General features: G+C 39.2%; 1 protein-coding gene and 1 long non-coding RNA gene across 2 annotated transcripts in view; both read right to left on the reverse strand.

Moving 5' to 3' along the window:
- The window catches only part of LOC135233021 (uncharacterized), a 146,973-nt gene that overhangs the window by 107,677 nt on the left and 22,056 nt on the right, over positions 1-17,240 (reverse strand). The window lies entirely within an intron of this gene.
- LOC100676561 (olfactory receptor 11A1) lies at positions 981-5,981 on the reverse strand. Its single transcript, XM_003421849.3, has one exon. The coding sequence runs from the start codon at positions 2,198-2,200 to the stop codon at positions 1,238-1,240; it is 963 nt and encodes a 320-aa protein (XP_003421897.2). The 5' UTR covers positions 2,201-5,981; the 3' UTR covers positions 981-1,237.

Below are 17,240 nucleotides of genomic sequence, written 5' to 3' on the forward strand. Positions count from 1 at the left end.
GATCTAATCAAGCTTATATGTGTATATATATATACATATATATATATAACTACAAATTTATATGAAATACAAGGTATAAGGATAGAAGTTAAAAAAAAAGACTTCGAGTAATTTAGAATATGGGACAAATAACATGATTTTACCAATAAGTTAGTCTCATAAAAAAAAGGAGGACATGAACTGCTATAAAATAAAAGGAACTAATAACCATAACAAGAAAATGCATTGTATGAACATTGTTTGGATCCCAATTATAAGAAATTATTTAAAGACATCGTTGGATAATTGGAAAAACTTGAACATGACTATTAGATGATACTAAGGAAATATTTATAATTGCATTAAGTATCATAAGGGCATGGTGGACATTTTTTTTTTTAAGTAGACCCACCCACACTTACACGTAGAAGGACACAATGTCTAAAATTGCTTTAAAATTTTCCAGCAAAAGAAAAAGAAGTTGTAGGCACTTGAAACAAGATTGGCAAAATTACGTTGAAGCTGGGTGATGGCTACATAGGGATTCATTATGCTATTCTTTCTACTTTGGTGTATGTCTGAAATTTTCTATGATAAAGAGTTAAAAATAAATACATTCAGCTTTAATTTTTTTTTAATATGCATGTCCTTAGACCTGGCAATTCAACTCCTAAGAATTTATCCTATGAAAATCATAGATGTAAAGGATGTTTGTACAGTGAAAGAATCGTTACTAAAAATTTCTAAAAATAGAAGATTACTTAGCCATAGTATGAAGCCTAGAAAGACCAAGTAGATACTTGGTGATACAGAAAGACATTCATGCCATGCTCTTCTGTGGAAAAGCAGATCACAAACTCTATGCATCAGAGCCAACTCAGAGGCCACGAGTTTGGTTTTTGGTTTTACATATAAAACAAAACTCTGAAATGTCATTCTTCAATAATATTAATATCCAGAGTTTCTAATTTTGTTTTGATGTTGCTATTATTGTTCATCTTATTTTTCCATATTTCTATACTAAATATTTCTATATTAAATATTCAGGGTCTATTAAATAAAAAACTAATAAAACTTTAAAATATTTTTTTAATCTAGCACATGAAAATTATTGCGCTACCACCCTCAGTTTTAGAGTAGCTATAGAAGGGGCCAGAAGGGACTGTTAGAATAGAACAAAGTTACTTTTCTCCAAACAGTGTTGGAAGACTTCCTAATGAAGGTGTCCAGAGATTATGATCTTCCCCACCTTCCTCCTTCAATGGAGTGTTTCAGTTTTCTTAATATAGAGAAGCCTGCACAGTGCCTGATGAACCTCCTTGTTCCTCAGGGTGTAGATCACAGGATTAAAGATGGGGGTGACCACAGTGTAAAGCAGAGCAAAGACCTTGGAAAGGAGCTGGGAGTGGACAGCAGAGGGTGCAATGTACAAGGACATAAGAGTTCCATAGAATGTGGACACTACAGCTAGGTGAGAGGAGCATGTGGAGAAAGCCTTTCGCCTGCCGGCCCCAGCAGGAACTCTTAACACAGCCACCAGTATCCGAGCATAGGATGTCAGAATCAGTCCGAAGGGAACAGTGAGACAGACCACAGAGAGCATGAAGGTTGTCACCTGGGCCACTCTGGGATCTGAGCAAGCCAGCTCCACCAAAGGCATGAAGTCGCAGTAAAAGTGGTCAATGTGGTTAGGGCCACAGAACCTCAGCTGTGACATCAGAGCCACAACAAGTCCATCTACCATGAAACCAGACAGCCAGGCTGTGGCCACCAGCCCCAAGCACCATCTGGGCCCCATCAGGAGTGGGTAGTGGAGTGGGTAGCAGATTGCCAGGTAGCGATCATACGCCATGACAGCCAGCAGGAAGCATTCAGCTGTGGCTAGAGAGCCAAAGATAAAAAACTGAAGCAAACAACCAGCCACAGAAATGGCTGCCTCCTTCAAAAAGCCCTCTAGCATTTTTGGGACCACTGTGGAGGTGTAGAGGATCTCCAGGAAGGACAGATTGGCCAGAAAGAAATACATGGGTGTGTGAAGCCTCTGGGAGCTAACTGCTGCCACAATGATTAGCATATTCCCTATGATAATAGAGGCATAGACAACTGTGAACACAATAAAGAAAAGGAGATGCAGTTCAGGGATGTCATGGAAGCCAAGGAGGACAAATCCAGTAGTAGTCTGGTTTTCTACGGAGACAGCTTTCGTGTGAATCATCCACATTTCTGCCTGCAGTCATTAAGGGAGAAATTTCAGGGCATCTCTGTATCTTCCACACTAAACCTAAAACCTAAAACTAGTAGAGCTAAAATGAAAAAGATAAGAATGAGTCTTCAAAACAAGAGTCACTTGCACCAGTCCTCATTTATCCTCTTTTAAGTCCTTACTCCCTCCTCAACTCCTGCTTCTCCCCGAATTCCTTAATTGTGAGTATTCTCCAAAGCTCAGAGTATTTATTCAAACTCACAATTTCAGTCTTTCAACCCCCTTTGCCCTATTAGTTCAGTCTAATATCTCTATCATATAATGAAGTGCACATCCTAATCTTTATATCCAGCTATAGATTATCTTTTGAGCACCACGCACCAGTGTAATATCCCCCAAATGCCTGCTAGATCTGTCTGTTGAAATATCCTATCATCATCTCAAATCAGCAAGTCTTACACCAAATTCTCTTAACTTCCCCAGTCACAACAAAGTCTTCTACGTGAGGTTCAAAAATTCTGCCTGACACCCAAGTTCACTACCTCATAGTCATCTTTCATTTATTAGTGAGGGGTTTTGTATTTTATTGGCCTAGAAATCCCACAGGTTCTGTTCCCATCCTCCATGTCCTATCTCTAGAAGCTATTCCTTTACTCTCTACTCCCATCTCTACTTCTTTGTGACATGAATTTGGCACTCCTTCTATAGACTTCGTTTAACCCTTAGATCATTTTATCTGCTCCAAAACCAATTTGAGGCTTGGATTCTTTCTACAGCATTCTTGCCCAAGAGGAAAGGTAACAATATAAAACTCCCTACCTCCCCACGCAATCAATGCCATAATTGCTTCATTTGGACTGTTAGCAATTTATTCCTATAGTGACCCAAGATTTGCCTCCCTATAACTTCCACTCATTCATCCTCCGGGTAATAAATATAGTCCTTATTTTCTATGACAGCCTTTCAGCACCTTGAAATCAGGAGGAAGTGAAGTGGAGGATAGCACATTAAGAACAAATGTAAATTTCATTATTGTGTTGTGTAACGGACATGTGCCTATTCTAATTCCTTTCATGACTGTTCAAAATAAAAGTTGGACCATCTCTCTCCTTCCTACCATCCTGGAGAGTCTATTTCAGATAATACAAAATGAAGACAAAGGGGAAATCAAAGGAAAAGAAATTCTATTGCCTTCTAAATCCAGGAGTACAAGGTAAATGTTCCTGGGTGCCAATCTGTAAGGTGCCACAAAGACTCCAGTCTTCACATTCTCCCCTCCCCCATATGAGAAAACCAAAAACAAAACAAAACAAAACAAATTCAAACCCTATTGCTGTCTGGTAAAATCTTACTAATAGCCTCCCTATAGGACAGAGGAGATTTGCCCCATAGGGTTTCCAAGGAGCGAGGGAGAACAAGTACATTACAGTATCCCCAGGTATCATTTACCTTCATTTTGCCATTGAACAGATGCCAAACTATCCTGATTGTCCAGGGGTGTGGTTAGAAACTGACAGCTTAGACTGGGAATGGAAGCAGAGTGCAATATAAATACAATGGGCAGTTGAGGTTATTAAACTGCTTTAAAACAAGGCCAAGTTCAAATGCTTTAGAACAAGGCCAAGGTCATGTAATCCACTTGTACATGAGTTAGATGACCTAATCAATTTCAAATTGAAGAAAAATTTCATTCCCTATCCTCAAATATATATATATATACATACACATATGGAGTCTTGGTGGCACCATGGTTAAGCACTTGGCTGCTAACAAAAAGGTCAGCAGTTCAAATCCACCAATGGCTCTGTGGGAGAAAAGCCCCGGCCATCTGCTTCCATAAAGATTACAGCCTTGGAAGCCCTATGGGGTAGTTCTATTCAGATCAACATAGCAAAGAGTCAGGATCAACTCAAAGGCAATGGGTCTGGTTTATATATTTTGCAATGTCTGCTGAACATAAGCTATTTTTTATGAACTAAAAAAAAGTAAAGTAATTTTCATTCAATTTGTTTATCAACCTGTTAACACTCTTCAAACCTATTCTTCAAATATTCCATAATAAAGCAGAAAAATGTACTTCTAAAAGTTTTAAAAGAAAAACAGCATTAATTTACATATATCCCACTTTTGTCATCCCACAAGAAAGCAAAAGGACAAATTTCTACCCTGAAAAAACTGGCAGGAGGGTGCCCTACCTCATCCTACTCCATAACAAACCATGGAGCTTTGAAAGCACGAATATCTACTGTTCTCTGTCTCCAAGAGAAAGGATATAAAAGAAATAAGATGGAATGAAGCAGGAAGCATTGGAAATCAACTTTTCTGAGGTCTAGTGAAGAAGCAGGAATTCTAGCATTCCAGAAGAACACTGGAGGATTTCCTAAAATGCCTTCGAAAAAGAGATGTTTAGAGTCTCTGGGTTAATTGAAATGCGTTGCTGATTAAAGTACAAAAGTCTGTAAAGAAGAAATCTTTATCTTGTTTAAGAGATCTGTGAATTAAGCTGTAAAGAATTATACAAAAAGAGAAACCCAGCTGAAACAGCAATCCTGCTCTCCAATGACAAGATTTTGATGAGGAGAATATATACTGAGACTTGCTGAAGACACCAAAATATTGTAGTTTCCTAACTTCAGCTCACTCCCTTCTTGAGTTCAATCTGAAATAAAGTAGGATATTGACTAGAAATGCCACGTTTGTCATCCTCCATTCCCTAGAGCTATTCTGTCCTCCAACCAAACATCCCTTTTTCTAGCTCCCAGACTACTCTGTCCTTTCTTTGTAGGTCTTTCCGTTTATCACACGGAGGGCTTACGATTGCCAAAAACAAGGATGCCCCTGAGAATCAATTAATGATATATTGGGAGCGGGCTTAAATGAACAGGAAAAATCAGCCCCTGAGGCCCTATCTTTTTCCTGAGCTGTTAGCTTGACCAAAAATGGAGCAGAAACCAAGAGTTACATGGGAACCCATCTTTCCATCCCTATGGGGATTAACGCTCTCCACTCCACCAGCACCTTATCTCCCAATTCCCAGTGTCTTCCCCAGAATTCATCACCAAATTCTCCTCATTTCTCTGCAGCATCCCTAATCACCCCCCTACTCAACTGCCAGTAGTGGTCCTCCAGAAGCCTTCGCTTAACTCTCACTCTTCACTGCTCTCGCCTTCCCAGGCAACTATTTCAACATAGAGCTCCATTAGTAGGAGCGTTTTATATAGATCTGCAAAGGCTTGCCAGTGCTGGGCCTGCTTTGAGAAGCTGTCATGTTGCTACAAATAAAGTTCCAAAAGATCATGTGGCTTCAGCATCTCCCATGCCCTGAAGCCTGCCTGACACCTCTGTCTCCCAGTACTCCCTTCTGAGAACTCTCCAGAAAAATCAGACTGATCTATTCACTTCACAGCCCCAGGAGTATGTTCAAGGCACTTCTCTGTCATTTATCTAAATCGAACTCTTACTTTAGCCCCACTTTCTGTTTGAGCAACAGACACAGGTTAAAATTCCCTTCTCTATGGGGTCTGTTGTCTGTAGCCCACAGCAAATGCCAGTATAATGGATTAATTGTGTTCCTTCAAAATATGCTTTGGAATCCTAACCCCTATACCTGTGGATGTAATCTCCTTTGGGAACAGGGTTTTCTTTCTTATGCTAATGCGTCCTTTCACAGAATAAAAGCAGGCACAGGGGAAAAACAGATATTATCTGATAACCACAAGGGCAGATGAATCTACAAGCACAGGAACTCCAAGGATTGTCAGTTACTAGAAGATAAGTAGACGAGGTCCTTTTCCTGAATTTGGACTTTTAGCCTCAGGAGCTATGAGAAAATAAATAATCTGTTCTTTAAAGCCACCCATTTGTGGTATTTCTGTTACAGCTACACTAGAAAACTATGGCAGTTACCCAACATTTTTTTTTACTGTGGTGAAAATATACAAAACAAAATATACAGAAATTCAACAATGTCTACATGTATGATTCAGTGACATTGATTACATTGATTACTGAGCCACCTTACATTTTTAATTTAGTATCTTAAGTCATAAACATATTCTTATTGTAATAACTCAAATAAAATAGTAGTCCCAAAAGAAAAATGGATAGCTTCTTTCTTCCCCCCAAGCACTCCACCCAACTGATAAAACCGCTGTTAAGATGTTGGTGTCTGTGGTTACATACTTTCTTCTTTATTTATGCAAATATTTGACCCTATGATTATTTCCATAGATGTCAAAGATCTCCACAATACTTTGTTACATGAAAAAATAAGGCACTAAAGTGTGTTTTAGTCTGTTCTTATTTACTTACAAAATATATATAACATGCACATATGTTTATACATATATAGTTAAGAAACTATTAATGCTGGCTGCACCTAGATTCTAGGATAGGATATCAGGGATCTAAGGTAGTATGAAGATGTAATTTTAATTGCATACTGTCAGAGAGTAACCATCCGTACTCTGATTAATGTAAAATTGCGAGATTTGTTGGAAGAAAAGAGTCAGCTCAAGCTGGGAATAGACTGAACTCCACGCAGTGGAATCCAGTAATCCAAAATGGCAACTCAGCAGTGACGTTTCATAGAGGGGGAACAATGAATATGAAACACACTGCTTGATTGGTATTTACAAACTTAGATCACTGAAAGACATTACTTGACTGGTAATTACAGGCCTAGGTCATCAAAAGACCTTAATTGATAGGTAGTTGTCATGGCTTGAATTGTGTCCCCTAAAAGTATCTGTCAACTTGGCTAGGTCATGATTCCCAACATTGTATGATTGTCTACCATTTTGTCATCTGATGTGATTTCCCTAAAAAAAAAAAAAAACCCAGTGCCGTCGAGTCAATTCCAACTCATAGCGACCCTGTAGGACAGAGTAGAACTGCCCCATAGAGTTTCCAAGGAGCGCCTGGTGGATTTGAACTGCAGACCCTTTGGTTAGCAGCCATAGCACTTAACCACTATGCCACCAGGGTTTCTATATGTGTTGTAAATTCTATCACTATGATGTAATGAGATGCACTAGTGGTAGATGTATTGATGAGATCTACAACATTAGATAGTGTCTTAAGCCAGTCTCTTTCGAGATGTAAAAGAGAGCAGTAAAGAGAGGGACATAGGAACCTCATGCCACCAAAAAAGCAGTACCAGGAGCAGAGCATGTCCTTTGGACCTGAGGTTCGTGGGCAGAGAAGCTCCTAGACATAGGGAAGATTGATGACACAGACCTTCCCCCGGAGCCAACAGAGAAAGTCTTCACCTGGAGCTGATGCCCTGAATTTGGACTTGTAGACTACTGAACTTTGAGAGAATAAATTTCTCTTTGTTAAAGCCATCCACTTGCAGTATTTCTGTTAGACTAAGCCTAGTTGTCTTAGTCATCTACTGATGGTCTAGCAGAAATACCACAAGTGGATGGCTTTAACAAGAGAAATTTATTCTCCATCAATCTTCAACTGGACTAGGAGCTTCTCCACACAGGACCTCAGGTCCAATCGAAGAGCTCTTCTCCTGACACTGCTTTCTTGGTGGTATGAGGTCTCCAACTCTCTGCTTGCTTCCCTTTCCTTTTATCTCCTGTAAGATAAAAGGTGGTACAGACCACACCCCAGGGAAACTTCCTTTACATTGTATCAGAGATGTGACCTGAGCAGGGGTGTTACATCCCACCCTAATCCTCTTTAACCACAGGCAGAGATTATGATTTATAACACATACAAAAATCACAAAATGGAGGGCAACTACACAATATTGGGAATCAAGGCCTAACAAAGTTGACACATATTTTGGGGGAACACGATTCAGTCCATGACAGTAGTAGATCATTTTAAGGCAGGACTTTCTATGGAAGGAACTCATAAGACAGGACATCCTGTGGTGGGACTCATAAGACAGGACTTCTTGTGGCAAGCTCTGTAAAGTGATTGGCTTAAAATGGTATATGTCACTTTTTTAGATTGGTTAGAGTGTAGCAATTACACAGGTATGTGAAAGGGAGGGGCTGCAGTGTAGTTATGTCATCATTACCAGACATTCCTCTCAGAAATAATACAGAAGATGGCCACCACTAGGGTGAAAAAAAACTGGAAAACAAGGAATCCCATTCAGTCCTCAAACTGGCCATTTCAGATCTTGTAAGGTACCTCAATTTTTTTGTTTCTAATTCATTTACACATTCCTTCCTTTTGACCAAGGATTTCAAGAGAAATTCTTTGATGAGTTCACTAATCACTATTCTGAAAGAAGCCTCTCTTCCACATGAAATCTGAGCATACGTTTATTCTGGATGGCTGCTTATTTACATGTCTTTAAGAAATGACTGGTCCGGGGGCCAACATGGCTGACTAGGTAGAAGCTACCTCGGATCCCTCTTGCGACAAAGACTCGGAAAAAAAAGTGAATCGATCACACGCACGACAATCTACAAACCCTAACCATCAAATACAGATCTAAAGAGTTGACCTGAGTGACACAGACTCAGCCACTGCAAGCAGGCTGCACAATGACGCGGCTAACGAGAGAACGAGCAACCACGGGGAAGCAGCAACTGTTTTCGGAGCCTGGAGCCAGCATCCCAGCCAGAAAACCTTGGCACCGGGCTTTGGACTGAGCGCAGGGGAGCTGAGCACAGAATTCTGACACAGTGCAAACTTGGGACGCAGCCCTAGCCCCCAGAAGTGACCTCGGAGAAAGCCCAGCCAGTGCACACAGGCAGCGCAACAATGTGGCTGACAGGAGGAGAAGTCACCAGGAGGCAGTGACTAGTTTTGGAGCCTGGAGTGTGGGGTCCCAGCTGGGGAACCTTGGCACTGGGCTTTGGACTGAGAGCGGAGGAACTGACCATGGCTTCTGAGACAGCACAAGCCCAGGATGCAGGCCTGACCCTCGGGGGCAATCTCCACCCAGCCAACGCACACAGGCTACACACTCCTCGGAATCTCAGATAAAACAGTCATCACCAAGCAAGATAAGTAACTTTGTCTATGTTCCTGGGTGCTACTCACTCCTATCTACCTGATCCCTCCCCTCCCCTTCCCAGGCAGCTTCATTAACATTGGAATTTCCTGGGCCAGAGAGTGAAGTGCTCTACAGTTTTTTGTTTGTTTGTTTTTTGTCTTTTCCTAACCCATTCTCCTGGCCTGAGAGAAGAAGCTACCAAAAACCCAGGGACCAAAAATCCTTCCCTGACTTCCCGAAATTGGACTAAAAATACAGAACCAGCTCCAGCCAAGCATATGAGATCCACAGTCTTGGGCTTTCATCCTTACAGGGAACAAGGTGGATATTATAATAAAAAGGCAATTCTGATAGTGATCTGACTGTAATTGTTTTAGCGGATTACTGGAAAGACAAGTTTGCCAGGTCTGATATTTCTACCTATTAAACAGAGCCCTCACTGACCCACACGGGGGAACTGAGGGCTGAAGCTCCACCCAAACCACCTAGCCTCCTGCCATAGGGGTCTGAGGATAGTGACACCTACCAATATGTAGAAGTACATGCATTGGGTGCCTAAGGTACAGCTGCAGAGCCCACCCACCAAAGTGCTTTAGAAATAGAGACACACCTACCTCACTGGAACTTGGGGGAAGCCTGTCACCATCCTGCCCCCCCCCCACTGTGACTAGAATCTGGTGCACACAACTATCACCACTACTCCTCTAAGTGAATAGGTGACAGTCTACACCACATACTTGGTGACCCAAAATCAGATTCCACTCAAGAACAGTGAATGGACTCTTAGGCTTATATTTCTGGTAACAGCCCAAACCAGCTGGGAATAGGACATAAGTGATTCAAAGGCTATAGCAATCAAGACAGCGCAATCTAGTAGCCCATCTATGTATATTGAAAGAAAACAAAACAGGATAAGACTCAGTGAGCAAATATAAAATAAATCACTATGATATCTTATAGATGGCTCGGAGACAGCAGTCGATATCAAACCACATAAAGAAGCAGACCATGATTGCTTCTACAACTCCTCCAATTAAAGAATCAAAATCTTTCCCAAATGAAGACACAATCCTGGAATTGCCAGATTCAGAATATAAAAAACTAATTTACAGAATGCTTCAAGACATTGGGGGTGACCTCAGAAATGAAATAAGGCAATCTTTTATTTTTTTTTTTTTTTACAGAAAAAGCCAAGGAAAACACTGATAAAGCAGTTGAAGAAATCAAAAAGATTATTCAAGAGCATAGTGGAAAAATTAATAAGCTACAAGAATCCATAGAGAGACAGCATTCAGAAATCCAAAAGATTAACAATAAAATTACAGAATTAGACAACTCAATAGGAAGTCAGAGGAGCAGAAATAAGGAATTGGAACACAGAGTGGGGGAGTTGGAGAATAAGGCAATTGACACCAATATAGTTGAAGAAAAATCAAATAAAAGAATTTAAAAAAATGAAGAAACCCTAAGAATCATGTGGGACTCTATCAAGAAGAATAACTTGTGTGTGATTGGAGTCCCAGAACAGGGAGGGTTAACAGAAAATACAGAGACAATAGTTGAAGATCTGTTGGCAGAAAACTTCCCTGACATCATGAAAGACCAAAGAATATCTATCCAAGATGCTCATCGAACCCCATTTAAGATTGATCCAAAAAGAAAATCACCAAGACATATTATCATCAAACTTGCTAAAACGAAAGATAAAGAGAAAATTTTAAAAGCAGCCAGGGATTAAAAAAAGGTCTCCTACAAAGGAGAATCAATAAGAATAAGTTCAGGCTACTCAGCAGAAACCATGCAGGCAAGAAGGCAATGGGATGACATATATAGAGCACTGAAGGAGAAAAACTGCCAGCCAAGGATCATATATCCAGCAAAACTCTCTCTCAAATATGAAGGTGAAATTAAAACATTTACAGATAAACACAAGCTTAGAAAATTTGCGAAAACCAAACTAAAGCTGCAAGAAATACTAAAGGAAATTGGTCAGAAAATCAGTAATATCAGATACCAACACAACACAAGGTCACGGAACAGAACATCCTGATACCAACTCAAATAAGGAAATCACAGAAACAAATTAAGATTAATTTTAAAAAGAAAAAAATGCTCAAAACAGGGAATCATTGAAGTGGTTATGTAAAAGATCACAATAATCAAAAAGAGGGACTAAATACAGGAGGCATAGAACTGCCATATGGAGAGGAAAACAAGGCAATATAGGACAATACAAGTTAGGTTTTTACTTTAAAAAATAGGGGTAAATATTAAGGTAACCACAAAGAGGTCTAACAATTCCATAACTCAAAATAAAAACCAAGAAAAGCATAACGACTCAGCAAACATAAATTCAACTACTATGAAAATGAGGAACACAAAATTTACAAAGAAAAAGTCTCAGCACAAAAAAGTAAGTGGAAAAGTGAAATTGTCAACAACACACACAAAAAGGCATCAAAATGACAGCACTAAACACATACTTATCTATAATTACGCTGAATGTAAATGGACTAAATGCACCAATAAAGAGACAGAGAGTCTCAGACTGGATGAAGAAACACAATGCATCTATATGCTGCCTACAAGAGACACACCTTAGGCTTAGAGACACAAACAAACTAAAACTCAAAGGATGGAAAAAATATATCAAGCAAACAACAAGCAAAAAAGAGCAGGAGTAGCAATATTTATTTCTAACAAAATAGACTTTAAAGTTAAATTCTCCACAAAGGATAAAGAAGGACACTACATAATGATTAAAGGGACAATTGACTAGGAAGTTATAACCATATTAAATATTTATGCACCCAATGACAGGGCTGCAAGACACATAAAACAAACTTTAACAGAACTGAAAACTGAGATAGACACCTCCACAATTATAGTAGGAGACTTCAACACACCACTTTCGGAGAAGGATAGGACATCCAGTAAGAAGCTCAATAGAGACACGGAAGACCTAATTGCTACAATCAACCAACTTGACCTCATAGACTTACAGAGAAAACTGCACCCAACAGCTGCAAAGTATACTTTTTTTCTAGTGCACATGGAACATTCTCTAGAATAGATCACATATTAGGTCATAAAACAAACCTTTACAGAATCCAAAACATCAAAATATGACAAAGCACCTTCTCAGACCACAAGGCCATAAAAGTGGAAATCAATAACAGAAAATCAGGGAAAAGAAATCAAAGACTTGGAAACTGAACAATTCCCTGCTCAAATAAGACTGGGTTATGGAAGACATTAAGAAGGGAATAAAGAAATTCATAGAATGCAACAAGACTGAAAATACTCCCTATCAAAACCTCTGGGACACAGCAAACCAGTGCTCAGAGGTTAATTTATATCGATAAATTGCACACATACATAAAGAAGAAAGAGCCAAAATCAGAGAACTGTCCCTACAACTCGAACAAATAGAAAGTGAGCAATGAAAGAATCCATCAGGCACCAGAAGAAAACAAATAATAAAAATTAGAGCCGAACTAAATGAAATGGAGAACAGAAAAACAATTGAAAGAATTAACAAAGCCAAAAGCTGGTTCTTTGAAAAAATTAACAAAATTGATAAACCATTGGCCAGACTGACTAAAGAAATACAGAAAGGAAACAAATAACCTGAATAAGAAACGAGATGGGCCATATGACAACACTCACAACTGAAATTAAAAGAATCATATCAGATTATTTCAAAAAATTGTACTCTAACAAATTTGCAAACCTAGAAGAAATGAATGAATTCCTAGAAAAACACTACCTACCTAAACTAACACAATCAGAAGTAGAACAACTAAATGGACCCATAACCAAAAAAGAGATTGAAAAGGTAATCAAAAAACTCCCAACAAAAAAAAGCCCTGGCCCGGATGGCTTCACTGCAGAGTTCTACCAAACTTTCAGAGAAGAGTTAACACCACTACTACTAAAGGTATTTCAAAGCATAGAAAATGATGGAATACTACCTAACTCATTCTGTGAAGCCACCATATCCCTGATACCAAAACCAGGTAAAGACACCACAAAAAAAAAGAAAATTACAGACCTGTATCTCTCATGAACATAGATGCAAAAATCCTCAACAAAATTCTAGCTGATAGAATTCAACAACATATCAAAAAAACAATCCACCATGACCAAGTGGGATTTATACCAGGTATGCAAGGTTGGTTTAATATTAGAAAAACCATTAATGTAATCCACCATATACATAAAACAAAAGATAAAAACCACATAATCTTATCAATTGATGCAGAAAAGGCATTTGACAAAGTCCAACACCAATACATGATAAAAACTCTCACCAAAATAGGAATTGAAGGAAAATTCCTCAGCATAATAAAGGGCATCTATACAAAGCCAACAGCCAACAGCCAACATCATTCTAAATGAAGAGAGCCTGAAAGCATCTCCCTTGAGAACGGGAACCAGACAAGGATGCCTTTTATCACCGCTCTTATTCAACATTCTGCTTGAGGTCCTAGCCAGAGCAATTAGGCTAGACAAAGAAATAAACGGCATCTGGATTGGCAAGGAGGAAGTAAAATTATCCCTATTTGCGGATGACATGATCTTATACACAGAAAACCCTACGGAATCTTCCAGAACACTACTGAAACTAATAGAAGAGTTTGGCAGAGTCTCAGGTTATAAGATAAACATACAAAAATCATTTGGATTCCTCTACATCAACAAAAAGAACATCGAAGAGGAAATCACCAAATCAATACCATTCACAGTAGCCCCCAAGAAGATAAAATACTTAGGAATAAATCTTACCAAAGATGTAAAAGACCTATACAAAGAAAACTACAAAGTACTAGTACAAGAAACTAAAAGGGGCCTACATAAGTGGAAAAACATACCTTGCTCATGGATAGGAAGACTTAACATAGTAAAAATGTCTATTCTACCAAAAGCCATCTATACATACAATGCACTTCTGATCTAAATTCCAAAGACATTTTTTAACGTGATGAAGAAACAAATCACCAACTTCATATAGAAGGGAAAGAAGCCCCGGATAAGTAAACATTACTGAAAAAGAAGAAGAAAGTGGGAGGCCTCACTCTATCTGATTTTAGAATATATTATATAGCCACAGTAGTCAAAATAGCCTGTTTTATTTTTTATTTTTTTTTACTGGTACAACAACAGGCACATAGACCAATGGAACAGAATTGAGAACCCAGATATAAATCCATCCACATATGAGCAGCTGATATTTGACAAAGGCCCAGTGTCAGTTAATTGGGGAAAAGATAGTCTTTTTAACAAATGGTGCTGGCATAACTGGATATCCATTTGCAAAACAATGAAACAGGACCCATACCTCACACCACGCACAAAAACTAACTCCAAGTGGATCAAAGACCTAAACATAAAGACTAAAACGATAAAGATCATGGAAGAAAAAATAGGGACAACATTAGGAGCCCTAATACAAGGCGTAAACAGAATACAAAACATTACCAACAATGACGAAGAGAAATCCGATAACTGAAACCTATGCTCTTCTAAAGACTTCACCAAAAGAGTAAAAAGACCACCTGCAGATTGGGAAAAAATTTTCAGCTATGACACCTCCAACCAGTGCCTGATCTCTAAAATCTATATGATTCTGTTAAAACTCAACCCCAAAAAGACAAACAACCTAATCAAAAAGTGGGCAAAGGATATGAACACGCACTTCACTAAAGATATTCAGGCAGCAAACAGATACATGAGAAAATGCTCTCCATCATTAGCCACAGAAATGCAAATTAAAACTACCATGAGATTCCATTCACTCAAACAAGGCTGGCATTACTCCAAAAAACACAAAATAATAAATGTTGGAGAGGCTGCGGAGAGATTGGAACTCTTATACACTGCTGGTGGGAATGTAAAATGGTACAACCACTTTGGAAATCTATCTGGCGTTTTCTTAAAAAGTTAGAAATAGAACTACCATACAACCCAGAAATCCCACTCCTCGGAATATATCCTAGAGAAATAAGAGCCTTTACAGGAACAGATATATGCACACCCATGTTTATTGCAGCTCTGTTTACAATAGCAAAAAGCTGGAAGCAACCAAGGTGTCCATCAACGGATGAATGGGTAAATAAATTGTGGTATTGTCACACAATGGAATACTAACCATCCATAAAGAACAGTGACGAATCTGTGAAACATTTCATAACATGGAGGAACCTGGAAGGCATTATGCTGAGCGAAATTAGTCAGAGGCAAAAGGACAAATATTGTATAAGGCCACTACTATAAGATCTTGAGAAATAGTATAAACTGAGAAGAACACATTCTTTTGTGGTTACGAGAGGCGGGAGGGAGGTGGGGGGGAGAGGGTTATTTACTTATTAGTTAGTAGATAAGAACTACTTTAGGTGAAGGGAAGAACAATACTCAATACAGGGAAGGTCAGCTCAACAGGACTGGACCAAAAGCAAAGAAGTTTCCGGGATAAAATGAATGCTTCGAAGGTCAGTGAAGCAAGGGCAGGGGTTTGGGGACTACGGCTTAAGGAGACTTCTAAGTCAATTGGCAAAATAAATTCTATTATGAAAACGTTCTGCATCCCACTTTGAAATGTGGCGTCTGGGGTCTTAAATGCTAACAAGCGGCCATCTAAGATGCATCAATTGGTCTCAACCCACATGGATCAAAGGAGAATGAAGAACACCAAGGTCACACGATAACTATGAGCCCAAGAGACAGAAAGGGCCACATGAACCAGAGACTTACATCATCCTGAGACCAGAAGAACTAGATGGTGCCCAGCCACAACCAATGACTGCACTGACAGGGAGCACAACAGAGAACCCCTGAGAGAGCAGGAGAACAGTGGGATGCAGACCCCAAATTCTCATAAAAAGACCAGACTTAATGGTCTGACTGAGACTAGAAGAATCCCAGTGGTCATTATCCCCAAACCTTCTGTTGGCCCAGGACAGGAACCATTCCTGAAGACAACTCATCAGACATGGAAGGGACTGGACAATGGGCTGTAGAGAGATGCTGATGAAGAGTGAGCTACTTGTATCAGGTAGACACTTGAGACTGTGTTGGCATCTCCTGTCTGGAGGGGAGGTGGGAGGGTAGAGAGGGTTAGAAACTGGCAGAACAGTCACGAAAGGAGAGACTGGAAGGAGGGAGCGGGCTGACTCAATAGGGAGAGAATAAATGGGAGTATGTAGTAAGGTGTATATAAGCTTATATGCGACTGGCTGACTTGATTTGTAAACATTCACTTAAAGCACAACAAAAATTATTTAAAAAAAAAAAGAAAAGACCTCAGAAGCTATGCATGTGAAAAGATTGTTATTATTGTTAGGTGTCATCGAGCTGGCTCCAACTCTTTAGTGACTCCACACACAACAGAATGAATCCTTGCCTGGTACTTCTTTCAAGACAGATCAGTTCTCTGTTCTGGCAGCCAATGGTAGAGTCAATATTTTTCACCGATACCGTAATACAAAAGTGCCAACACTTCTTCATTCTTCCTTATCACCACCCAAAAGTCACATGCATGAGTGACCAAAAATATTATAATCCGGGTCAAAGGGCACTCCAGTCCTCAACATGGCAGCCCCAATATTTACATTTCAAAAAGGTCTTTTACAGCAGATTTTTTCAAATGCAACATGTTGTTTGATGCCTGACTGCTGCTTCCAGGGTTACCAACCATGGACTCAAGAATAATGAAGTCAAACTATAAACAGTAAAAAAAAAAAAAAAAAAAAAAAACAGTAGCAGTGTAAAAAGGTAGCTGGGCACTATCTGACATCTTTACCACGCCATAACTTTATCCTCTTGCTTCTGTTTCTTTATTACTTGAGGGTTAGTGCAAGGCAGGCCACATTAGAGGAATAATTTGACATGTGATGGCTTATTTAAGGAGTGGGCTCAAGTCCATCTGAAATTTAAGTACTGTCAATGTACATTATTCTTTTCATAGGCATTAAATAAATCTTTTGTGTGATAGTATTTGTGAAAAGTTTTATACAACATTTGATGGTCTCTATGATTATTATAATGACAATGAGTATTATTAATTCAGTTGACAATATAGCCTTAATCCAT

The sequence above is a fragment of the Loxodonta africana genome, chromosome 1 (genome assembly GCF_030014295.1).
Source record: "Loxodonta africana isolate mLoxAfr1 chromosome 1, mLoxAfr1.hap2, whole genome shotgun sequence".
NCBI classification, from domain to species: Eukaryota; Metazoa; Chordata; class Mammalia; order Proboscidea; family Elephantidae; genus Loxodonta; species Loxodonta africana.

What these genes read in the sequence shown, in the direction of transcription:
- LOC100676561 (XM_003421849.3), bottom strand. Translation starts at nt 2,200, where the DNA reads ATGTGGATGATTCACACGAAAGCTGTCTCCGTAGAAAACCAGACTACT.